This window comes from Strix aluco, chromosome 13 (assembly GCF_031877795.1).
Source record: "Strix aluco isolate bStrAlu1 chromosome 13, bStrAlu1.hap1, whole genome shotgun sequence".
Lineage (NCBI taxonomy): Eukaryota > Metazoa > Chordata > Aves > Strigiformes > Strigidae > Strix > Strix aluco.
This window is the reverse complement of record NC_133943.1, coordinates 21,300,622-21,312,762: the sequence shown is the minus strand read 5'-3', so window position 1 is coordinate 21,312,762 and position 12,141 is coordinate 21,300,622. Positions and strand designations below refer to the sequence as shown.

The 12,141-nt window shown below is 57.0% G+C and overlaps 1 protein-coding gene across 2 annotated transcripts in view; it reads right to left on the bottom strand.

Annotated features, from left to right (window-relative positions):
• Nucleotides 1–738: 738 nt before the first annotated feature.
• Nucleotides 739–12,141, bottom strand: part of CXXC5 (CXXC finger protein 5) — a 38,372-nt gene continuing 26,969 nt past the window's right edge. Inside the window, exons 2-3 of one of the 2 annotated variants that reach the window (XM_074838810.1) lie at nt 6,782–7,830; nt 739–1,754 (exon numbers count right to left, since the gene is read on the bottom strand). In XM_074838810.1, the coding sequence (XP_074694911.1) occupies nt 1,713–1,754; nt 6,782–7,567 (828 nt within the window). In that variant the 5' untranslated portion in view covers nt 7,568–7,830 and the 3' untranslated portion in view covers nt 739–1,712. Of the gene's footprint in view, nt 1,758–6,781; nt 7,831–12,141 lie in introns of both variants that reach the window. The other variant, XM_074838809.1, reaches the window with a different exon arrangement.

The window sequence follows — 12,141 nt, the reverse complement described above, 5'->3', positions numbered from 1 at the left end:
GGCTGGCTGGAGCCAGGGACAAAGGCTCTGGCTACCTCCTCCCAGCGAGGCAGAGCCAGCACTGCCAGATCCAGGCAGGTCTGCCTTTTCCCCCAGGCTTGGACAATCCTGCCTGCATGGCCAGGAGACCCTCCTGGAGGCTGGAAGGGGACGCACAGCCCACCTACCTGGCGCAGCACTGAGCACAGCACCCCAGGCACTGCCAGCGACCCCACCAGCCTGCCCACGGCCGAGCCCATCCAACATCCCCTCCATCCCGGACAGCCATCCGTCAGCTGCACCGAACGCTCAGCTTCCTGAGCCCACTCACCCTCAGGAGCTCATTGTGGACTCGTCCCGACAAAACAAGCCTCACTGCAGATCTCCACGGCACATGGATGATACCGTTTTACCAAAAGAAATGGTGTTGCGCTACCTGGTAAAACTCCAGGCAGGTCAATCTGGGAAATATCCCCGGGAGGAGCTGGGGCTGGGTTAGCCCAGCCACTGCCAGGATTAACCGTGCAGATTTAGCAGCCAGGGTGGCTCCAGCTCAGCTCATCACACCATCCCACCTGGGCCGGCCGCGCTCCAGCATCGTCACCGGCGAGGTGCCCCCAGCAGCCAGCAGGACCCCGGCTGGCAGCCAGCGCCGCAGCGGAGACGGGGCACGCAGGCAGGCGGGGATCAGCCGCCGTCGGCATTGGGGGGCCCGGATGGCTGGAAGGAGGGGTGGGAGAGAAATAACAAAGCTGTAAATCATGACACAAAACATGCATTCATTTTATTCACAAAAACAGCCTGGATTGCTAAAACATTACAAACAGCATTTCAATTTAATGATGTAGAGAGAGCTGGAGAGACGGGGATTTGAACAGAAGAGAAATATCACTTTTCGTAACTGCTTCAGCACAGGTCCTGCAATATTATTTTTATTTTGATTTTAAGTTCAGTAAGTTTACAAAAATTACTTCTAGGAGTAAACCATTGCAATTAGGAGGTTTTTCTGTACGCGGTGTTTCTTGTTCTATATTAATAAACTAACAATGAATTTTTTATTCTTTTTTTTTTTTTTTATTCTTTTTTCCTTTTTCAAAGACCGCCAGTTGTGTAGCAATTGTTTTCTTCCACCTTTTATACCGAACCTCTTGCGGGTTAAACTTACATGGGTGAATGGCTAGGAAAAGGGATACTACATCGCTTTAAACATATTCTCATTTATAAACATGAAGTTGAGGCATTCTAGAAACTATCCACTCTATTGTATGATGGGAAAGAATCAAATAAAAAGTATAAATGAGGGTGCAATTAAACAACTGTGCTAAATTACAGTAGTGCTTATTAGTAACTAGATTTTAAAAGGTTACTGTAAATTTACATTCCCTACACAAATACTGCATCTTTCACACATAAACAACATCAACACCAAAACACAGAAAGAAACTGATTGTCCATACTCTGTCTATTAAGTCTTGGTACTTTACAGATCCATTGTTTTTTTCTTTTAATTATTTTTATTTGAAAAGCAGTTAAATGTCTGACTAGGACTCGAAGATGTTAAAACGAACGCAAAAAAAAATTATAAAAACAGGAATGAGATTTGCGAGAAAATATTTTTGGTTCTAAAGAGACACAGGTGCATCCATTCATTTCAGCCAAAAATCCCTTGCCTGAGACAACACAAGCAAGCAGTGACATTGCACTTGGATGACAGAGCTTTGGGATTCCCGTTCCTACTGGAACCATCTGAACGCGGCTCCTGTAGGAAGCATCACCTTCTGGAAAGGAAGAGAGACAGGGAGGGGGTACAGAAGAAGAAGGGACAAGGCGTTAGGTCGGGTCCGGCACAGCCGCGCAGCACCAGGGTTGTGCACCCGCACCCCCCCCCGCACCCCCGCGCCCGCCCCCCCCTCACCGGCCTGGGCTCGGCACCCCCGGACGCAGCCGTGCATCCCGAGGTTTCCAGCCCACCAGCCATGCCGGAATGCCAGACAGAGGGAGACAGGGGTCCCCCTGCTGCCAGCCCCCCACCCCGGCAGGGCACCCCCCGGCACAGCGGCTCAGCCATTGTTACTGCGTCTCTACGCCGTGGCCGGCACAATGGCGCGGCCCCCGACTTCCCCTCCAGTTGATAGCGAGCACAATGGCCGGGCCACAGTGAGCCGGCGTGGCCCGGCACGGCAGCCCCCTCGCCTGCCAGCCCCAACCTGCCCTGCCACAGATGGACGGACAGCCGGCGGACAGGAGCCCAGTCAACAGATGGGTTTAGAAGGGCATTTGGGAGGAAACTGAGGCAGGGAATGAGCTGGCCAGGCTTGGGGCTACCAGACGCAGGAGCTGCTCGGGACACAGGGGCATCACCCTGCTACCGCCTGGCCACAACAGACAACCTTATCCCCGACAGACCAGCCCAAGGCACCACTGAGGACCTCTTGGCATCTTGCAGGGAAAGAGGGATGAGTCACAGCAGGCTCAATCCTACATGCAACAAAGCACCCAACAATGGACAAGACTTCTTTAAGCCACCTCCAGGAAAGGTGGTATGGGGCAACGGCCCCAACGGCTCTGCGGTCCTATGGAGGGAGAACCTGGGACGTTTCCCAGCTGGATGGGGTGGGAAGCCCACACAATGTTCATGAGGCCATAGGTGGAGTGTGCAAGGACCACAATGTCTCTCAATGCCAACAGCACCCAAGTAAGGCCAAGCCATGCTAGCCAGTGGATAGGGCCACATGATCACCAACAGGACATGCCTCAGAGGGCCCTTCGGGTCCTGCATCTCCAAATAAGCAAAGGAAACAAGCCACAGGCTGTGGTAACGGGAGCAGGGCAGCAGGCTGGGCTGCCACAGGGGTGTGGGGAAACAGCCAGCCCCAGCACCAGTTCCTGGCATTGAGCCCGTGTGCAGGGCATGTCATGTGTTGTCCCAAGCGTCAAAACCATGCCACATTCAGGTCCCTAACGCCACACAGGAGCCAGTCGGTTCTTATCGGGGCCTTCTCTTGGATCAAGACACCCACCAATCCTCAATGAATAACCAGGGCAGCATCTCCCCCGCAGGAGGGACCCCAACGTGCTCACTTCTACAGGCACCATGACCAAACATGGGACTTGGGCAAGGGGAGGGAAGAGAAGGGCGAGAATGGGCAAGAGATGGTGCAAGAGATTGGCTGCTAACAGATGGCACCTTATCCTGCTCCCAGCCCATGTCTGGTCCTCTGGACAAACTGCGCTGGGGTGGTCAATGAGCAGAGAGCTGCAGGCATCACCACTTCCCCAAAGGTCTCTGCAATATGTAATCAGGCATCTAGGGGAGACACAAGTGCCTCTGGCCAGTGATGCACGGGGCTGTGGCATGGCACACTGCCCATGCTGGACCCTGCCCAAGGCGCCGGATGCAGAACCAGCGGGGCAGAGCATGGTGGACTCTCCAGCAAGGGCCACCTACTCAGATACATCATCCCAGGAGAGAGAAACGAGGGGAGAAGGGGCTCCTAATGGGTCTGGAAGGAGATGTCTGATACATGTCACTTTAAACACCCCCTCCCCTTCATTATTAAAGGAAGATGCACAACCAGCTCTAATGTGGATGCCCAGGACAGATCCCCCCTCATCCCCACAATCACAGAATCACAGAATCAACTGGGCTGGAAAGGACTTTCACAGACCATCCAGTCCAACCCCCCTGCCGTGCACAGGGACATCTTTCACTGGATCAGGTTCCTCAAAGCTCTATCCAACCTGACCTTGAACCCTTCCAGTGATGGGGCATCCACAACTTCTCTGGGTGACCTGTTCATTGTCTCACCACCCTCATCATACAACATTTCTTCCTTAAGTCCAACCTAACCCTGACCTCTTCCAGTTTCAAATTGTTTCCTCTTGTCCTGTCATGACAGGCCTTGGTGAAAAGTCTCTCTGTGAGACTCACACGAGGGTGACAGTGACTCTCACACCAGCGCTAGCTGGGGCACCAAGGCACCAAGGTTTCTCCAGATGGAGGACAGCTCTGTTGAGTCAAATCACTATTCGTGGCCTTAATGTAACCTACAGCTCTGGAGACAAGCCCAGGGTGACCTATACAGAGCTGGCCACCAGCCCCCACGGCATTACCTGGGGCTGCTGGGTCTAGCAGAGCCTGGAGGAGCCTAGTCAGTGCAGGTACGTGCTGCTGCCTGCTCCAAGCATCCAACCAGCCTTGCTGGTTTTAGACCCTCAGCCAGCCACCACCACAGCGGGACACCAGCAGTGACCGGTTATTCAGGCTCTGTAGATGTGCAGATAAAGCTTAACAGCAGCAAAGGGATTTAGCCCAGTTTTTTATGCCACTATAAAGGTTTAATTCTATTTTTTTTTACTGCTTGATTTTAGATCAACGTTTAATCACAGCTGCGGCCCCTGTCCGGGCTCTCCAAGGACGCTCCCCTGGACACACCAGGCTGGCAGACCAGAGTCACTGACGGCTGCTCTTCTCCCAGGCAATGGCACAGATCCCCACAGAGGGGGACAATGCTTCACAAAGTCCTATGAATTTTTCAGCTCCATATAAAGGGCCACTGAATGGCTCCTCCTGTCCTGGTATCAAGCACTATGGTGTGATGGCACCTCACCAGGACCCACAGTCCATGGAGCTGCTGGCAGCAGCTCTGTGTCCCAGCCAGCACCACCTCCAGATGGGTCTCCACTACAAGGCAGGTGCTGGTGGTTGCCCTAGGGTTGGCTCAACACAATGCATTACCAAAGCTGGTTGACACAGGGCTAGGTTTAACAACCCAGTCCCTGACCCAGATGACCTTGGGACATCAGCCAGGGTCCCAGCACCCCTGTCCCAGCCACATATGGCCACAATCTTGTTCAACCCTACCAAGGTCAACACACAGCGCAAGTGGATATCCTGAGAGAGGGGAGGATCTGCTCTGAAAAGGGGATGGTGATGCCCTGGAGAGATCCACATCTGCCCAGACATCCATCCCCACCAGCACAACATCTCTTCTCAGCTGCAGCACACCTATGGTCGTGCCCAGGAGGGATGAGGACTCATCTTTGGTGGGGCCCAACTCTATTACATGAAGAGCCATATTTCAGTGGCTTCAACTTCTCAGCCAGCCACAAGATGGGGAAACCAATCAAGGGGGTGAACGTTTCATGGGCTCCCGGTGCTATTGATCATCCCCAGACCCGGCACATAGCTGGGAGAAGGAAGTGACTCCTCCGGCTGCTGCAAGCTCTGAGTCTATTGACCTGCTTTAGGACTCTTTGGAAGAGATGAACTTTTTTTTTTCCCTTTCTCCCTTTTTCCAGATCACTGACTCAGCAAATTAGAACAAGAATATAATTTAGCAATACAGCGGTTTTTGAAAGACACAGTCCCCCTCTCCTCATCCCCACCGCCCAAATAGATTTTTTTTTTTCCCCCTTCACTATTCATTCAGAGCTGATGCTAATTGAAAAACACAGAACAAGGCTAAGAAAACGGTGGGTTGTCTCTTTGGGACAACCAGAGGATGGGCAATGCCCTCGTGCCGGGATGTGCGATTCAGCTGATGTCCGGGTGATGTTTTAGCCTTTGCCGGCTCTGGGGATGCACTCACCATCAGGAAGATTCTGCATCAGCTCCCAGAAAAATCAAACCTGGCTTAAGCACAACACATGGGGGACCTGGCAGACAGGTCTTGGCCCAGAGCACCCCCAGGTGTGCACCAAGAGGCAGGCTCTGCCAGAACGGCATGCCCACGTGCCACCCCTGCCCCGCATCCCAGCACCACCGGCATCCAGCCCTCACCCCTGCCACACCATGCCATGCGACCAGCAGCTGCCCACAGCCTCGGCTGAATTTCAGACTCACATGATGACGTGGGTCACCAGACTGTTGCTGTGCTCCTCACGTGAATATCGCACCTCCCCAGAGGATTGGGCAAGGTGGCACCTCAGCCCAAGAGCGGCTTGCAGTGGCTCTCCTCCAAGGCCAAGGGCAACATCCATGGGCAGACCATGGTGGGCAGTGACAACTCAAAGCATACCACCTCAAAGCCTCACACCAGGGGAGATCCAGGCATCCCCGTGCTCGGCAGGTGCAGCAGGAGCAGGGGTGCTCCCAGCTCAGTTGGGTGCCGAAGCCGGTGCACCACACGTGGGGACTGCGGCCCAGCTGCCACCAGGAAATGTGATGGGTGCTTTACGGACTCATCCTGACCACCCCCAATGGATGCTGGCCCCAGGAGAGCCAGCACGGCCACATCACAGGAGATGCTGCCCAGTGCACACTGCAGCTGTTTACCACCCAAAACCAAGGTCCAACGTGCTTCCACTCAGAGTGAAAAGCCAGCTAAGGGGCTGGGCTCCAACTGCACCATGGCCACAGGTTTCACTGTCACTGATTACCCCCAAGCTCTGCCCCAAAAAGCTGCCTCCTGCCTCCTGATCCTCTGACCCAATTGCCGGGTTAGAAGTTGCTCCCTGGCTCGGGGAGTGCAGCCCACCCAGGACAAGGGATGCCGGCACTGAAACTCAAGCAGAGACCTGCTGCTGCCCATGCCTGCAAAGGCGAAAGTGAAACCCAGTGTGCCCAGGGACCCCAGGGAGAGCCCCCAGCCCTCCTCCCCAAGCCAATCGACCCCAGGATGTAAGGGAGGGCGGGAACTGGGGACACTGGGCAGAGCACACATCTCACGCTGAGAACTGTTAATGGAAAAGGGAAAAATAAAAAAGTAAGAAGTACCAGGTGTTTTATTATCTAGGGCAAGATCCGAACCCAGGAGCGCAGCCCGAGGAGGGGTTAGGGTGCCTGAGAGGGGCCGGTTACCTCCAGTGCTGCAGAAGGCTTCTTTTTGAGTTCTTCACATTTTCGGAATTTGCAAATCTGGTGGCCAGTTTTGCGATTCCTACAACTGCTGCACTGCTCGCAGTTTATCCGTCTTCGGCAGGGCGGGCACATGCCGCATCTTTTCCGTTTCTTTTTCCCCGAATTGATGGCAGATGCCAACTCATTCTGCATGGGATACTCTGCCAAGCCAGCCATATGGAGCGCGCTCTCTGCCAGAAACACGCCGGCAGGGGTCATAATGAAAAGGCCTGGGTTGATGGGAAAAGCCCCCAGGTAAGGAAAATCAGAGGGGCCGTTCATTGTCTCTGCAGCTGAGACTGCCTCCATATCAGAGATACCAGTCCCGTGGTCGCTTGCTAGAGGAAGATGCTCCTGTACCACTCTTTTGAGCATTTCTGTCGACTGAGCAAACTGTTGTAGGGCGGTCTGTCCTTCTGAGGAGATCTCCGACACCCGGTCTAATTTGCTCAGCATACTAGAGATGTTTTTGTGCTTTGAGGTAGAATGACTTTTATCCACAGTTGCTTCGTTCCCATTAGCTAAGGGGTTGCCTTTCTCTGAATGTTCGCTTACTGAGCTGCTGCTACCAAAGGTGGAATAGTGGGAGAGTGGACGGGACTTCTTAAGACTTTTGTTCAAAGGTTCACTTATTATTCCACTTTTGTTCCTCCTCTCAGAGTTGACAGGGGGTTGAGAGTCATCTTGGTTATTTTTTTCCGTCTCTGGCTTGTTCCCAGTGTCTTGATGGGAGCCCGAATTTGACATGGTGCCCGGAGCACAACGACAAAACCAAACCCAAAATTAAAAAAAAAAAAAAAAAAACCAAAAAAACCCCAAAAACCCACCCCCAACACCAAAGCAAAAGACCCCCAAAGCCCTTCGGGTAGCACCAGCCCGCCGGCCACCAGGGAAAGCTTAGGCGGGAACGCTCATCAATGGGGCGTCTCCTCCAGCGTCGCCTGCAGAGGACTTCAGTCCAATCTCAGTGCAAAGACATACTCTGCAGCTCTGGTACACAACATGCGGCTCTGGAAGTAGAAAAGAAAAGAGAGTTAGCGCTGGCAAGAGCCAACGGGCTTTTCAAAGCAGCTCTTCCTCCCCCTGCCATGAAAGTCTCAGCACCGTGAACAAAGAAACTCCAGGGAACGGACCTCGGTGAAGATCCGTTCCGCTGCTCTTTAAAAGGGTCGACATCCAGACAGAAATGGGGGGTCACTGGGGAAGTCCTGGCCTGGTAGCAATGGCACTCAGCTGCTTAAAGGCTCTCTGTGCCCAGCTCTCCTCCCCCAGGGACTGCAGCCCCAGGGAAGTCACGGGGTTCACCTCCTGCTCCGCTCCAGCGGCGTGCAGCCCCCAGACCGGATGGGACGGCGCCCACAGGATGCCCCCAGGCCGGCAGCCAGAGCTCGTGTGAGGGGTACCTGGTCCCCACCCTGCAGCCCATGTCCCCCCGGCTGGGTGCTATGGAGGCAGCAAGCTACGGGGCTGTGCCCTGGCTCCCATCCCTTCCCCTCCACCACCCCCCCGAGATGCTGCTGCTCACCCAGCCCAGGCTAGGCTGCACCCCTCACCCTCCTCCTCCTCCTGGACCCTTGTCCCTGGGCACTGCACACCAGCACTGGGTAGGGGAAGGAAGCCGCATGGGGAGCTGTAGCACCCATTTCCAAGCCCCACAGGGAGCCACAGCGTCCACCTCCAAACCCTGACAAGAGCTGCAGTGTCCACCTTCAAGTCCCACAGGGAGCTGCAGCATCCACCCCCCCAAGCCCCTGCAGCGTCCTCCTCCAAACCCCACGGGCAGCCATGGCGTCCACCTCCAAGCCCCAGTGCTGCCCTCCTGCCATGCCCCCGCACGCCCTGCCCGCACGCCCACCGCAGGCGCCCAGCCGCTCTGGTGGAGGCAGGGGCTCAGCAGCGATGGCAAGAGCTCCCCCTCGACACCATTCCCAGGAGCAGGGGCGATGCCGCTGTCCCTTGGGTGGCTCTGGGGCAGCTGGGCCCAGGGTGGCTGTGAACACTTGTTGTTGTGAAATTCCTCCTCCTCCCCTCCCGGGCACGCACGCACGCACGCACAGGCACCGCCGGAGTAATCAGGCTTTAGAGGAGAAAAGCTGCAGGGCTTAGCGGAGCAGGAACCCACGTCCCCACCCCAGCAGCAGCTGGGGGAGGGCAGCGCCAGGAGGAGGCCCCTCGCCTACCCCATCCCTCCATCCCGGCAGCCTCCTCTCCGGAGTCTGGGCAGGGACACAGCCACAGTCAGAGAGCTCTGCCGGGACCCTCACTCCTGCCCAGGGGTGATGCAGCAAAGCGAGGGGCACCCCTGCACCCCCTTGAACCCCATTCCTGCTCATCCATCACCCTTCGTGGCACCTTCATCACAGCCGAGCTGCCATGCACCCCCAGCAACCCCGCTACAGCCCAGGACCCTTCCCCACAGACACGGCTTGGCAGCTGAGCTGCGGGCATCGCCATTAAAACACTGACGGGGGCAAGGTCCCCGCGCCAACCACCATGGTACTGGCAGAGGAAGACAACCCGTCTCACCCCGGTGCCAGAGCTGGCTCGCCTGTGGAGAACGCCCCCCCGCCCTCACACTAAAAACCGCTTGCTTCAGCTGCTGCGGGATTTAAGATGCAGCGTGGATCGATGCAGGGCTTGGGTTCCAGCCTGGAGCTCGCTAGGCCACGTGGGGAGGGAGGGCTGCGGAGGCAGGACAGACTGCCCTTCCCTGAGCATCACGCTCCACGCTGGATGCTGGGATGCTGGGCAGTGACGAGGCTGGGGTGCACCCTAAATGGGTGCTGGGAGGGTGGGTGAGCCACTGCTGTGCAGCTGGGGCACCCATCCCAAGCTGCCGGGGAAGGTGGGGGGGGCCTCTCCCTGGAGGCGTTAGGGCAGGTCACACCTTAACGCCGAAAGCAACGGGTGCTGGGGCCGGAGTGGGGAGCGCAGCAGGAAAAGCACCGGACGGGAGGATGTGAGATAACGCTGCCCGGCGGTGTTATCTCACGCCCGCCCGCGGCTGCCTTTCCTGCGGCCCTGCGCCTCTTCCGTCCCGTGGCGCGGCAGCCCCGCTCAGCCGCCGAGCAGGGAGCCAAGCGCTGGGCCAGATCCACCCGGGATTCCCCAGCCTGGAACCGCCGAGCTGCGGTGCTGCTGCGGCCTTAACCTGGGGTCTCCAGCCACGACCAGGAGCGCGCCTCGCTATGGCAAAGACCTGGAGTCGTGCCCACGTGGGGCTCGCCACCGCACTGAGGAGTCCCCCTCAGCCCCACGACACAGGACGGCGGGGTCCGGGTGCTGAAGTAGGGAGGCCACCGGCTGGAGGCATGCTTTGGCCTCAATCCCCATCAGTCCTCATCTTCCTCCACAGCCAGCCATATCGGCCAGCCTAGCCCAGCTGGCTCTAGCAGGCAGATGCCCACTGGTCACACCCTGCCACGGAAATTGGGTGCCAGCAGCTCCAAGACCCCGCCAGTCACAACCTCCTCCAACTGGAGCCAGAAGAAGTCACCAGAGTACCCTCTCCCGCCACCCATGGGGACAAGAGGCACACCGCTGTGTACCCCCTCAGCCCCAGCTCTGCAAGGTGGTGCCCAGCTGCTGGAGCAGGGTGCTGCGCCGAGCCGTGCCGAGTGGTGCCGTCACACAGTCCCACCGCTGTCACAGCCGCCCCTCTGACTCCACCACAGCTCCTGCCATCTGCAACCGCCCAGTGAAGCCCTCCAGCCCCCCAGGGCCGTGCTCCTCTGCGGTGGCAGGCACTGGGCACTGCTGCCATGCCAGGTGGGACGGGTCTGTCCCCACACAGTGTCCCCTCCAGGGACCCCAGGACCTGCTTGCTGCATGGTGCCTGGCTAATTTGCACAAAACGGGTGTCCCCCCGCCAACCCCAACACTGTGGGGTCACCCAGCGCAGCAGACATCTCAGCTGCTCCTCGCCAGCCTCTGCCCGGCCGCGTTGCTAATTGCGGCAGGGGGAGGAATTAATGATCTTAATCCCTTCTTTATGATTGACCACAGTAAAGACCAGGAGGGCCCCCCCGTCCCATTTCTGTCCCTTTTCTGGCCCCCATCCCCTAGGAAAGGCGCTGGGCAGCGTCATCTGGGTCCCTGTCAGAAGGTGCTTAGTCCCGGCCGTGGCATTAAGGGGCACGTGATGGGTTCCCTCGTCCGGGTCTTTGCACCGGGCAGCTTAGCAGCCTGGAGGGATGCCAGGGTTCAAGGGGACACCACCAAGGTCGGGAGGCCCCAACCCACAATCAGGGGGTTCCCAGCCTTTCACAGGACTCTGCTCCCTCCCTGCAACCTCCCTGCCAGGTACGGGCTGAGTCCACAGGCTCTGAAAGCCAGGTGCTCCAGGAGCTCAAGTGACCGGTGAGCTGCAGCACCCAGGCAAGGCTATCACTTGGGTGTCACCCACTTCGCCCTCCCCGCTCCCACCAAGACCCATTCCATGGGTCACCCCAAAAGCCTGCCCACTGCCAGCCCAGGATGCCTGGCTGGGGCAAGGCAGCAGCACATGGTCCAGGGAGGGAGAAAGGGAGGTGTCCTCCCCCCAGGGCTTCCCCCGGCGCTCACCCAGCACCACCCCACATGCCCCCTTTCACCCTGCCCCAGGGCTCCCTGCATCCTGGCACATAGGCTGATGTCGGGGACCACACTGCAATAGTCCTAACAACTCAAAAAAAAATAAAGGTTGCAAAAGGATCTCTGGTGATCCAGCTGATGGACTAAGAGTGTCTCTGATTGTGGGCACCATTTACCATCAGAGGGGAGCAGGAGAGGAGCTTCGCTTCTCGTAAAAAAATGACAAGCTGCGATTTCCAGCCTGCTCCCCTGTGTTATTTAACTGCATTGCTGGAAAGCCATCAGCTCCTGCCGACGTAAAAAGTCTTGTCTTTGAGGAAGAACTTCTGCTTTCCTTTAATTTTAAATAAATCAACCTCCTCCCAGAAAAGCTGCCGGTTGGTCAGCCGTGCACAGACACGGCCGTAAAGGGAAAAGAAAGCAGCAAAGCCAAAGCCGAGCTGCTCCCAGGCTCTAAAGACAAAGGGAGAAAATAAAAATTCGTCTTTTTTCTAATCCCTGGGCGCTGGGTGGGCACCGGGGGCGGCGGCTTTGTCCACCCAGAACAGACAGAGGACAAGGACGGAAGGGACCCCGGCGTCTTTTCAGCCTCGAGAAAGGCAGTAATTGTCCCCTCCGCCGGGTTTTTGTCCCCGCTTCCTCCCCCTCGTCACACAGCCGCCCGCCCAGCACGGCCCCCACTTCCCTAGCAAAGCCCTGGTGATGGACAGATGAACGGACAGACAAATGGACAGACTCAGCCATGCCAT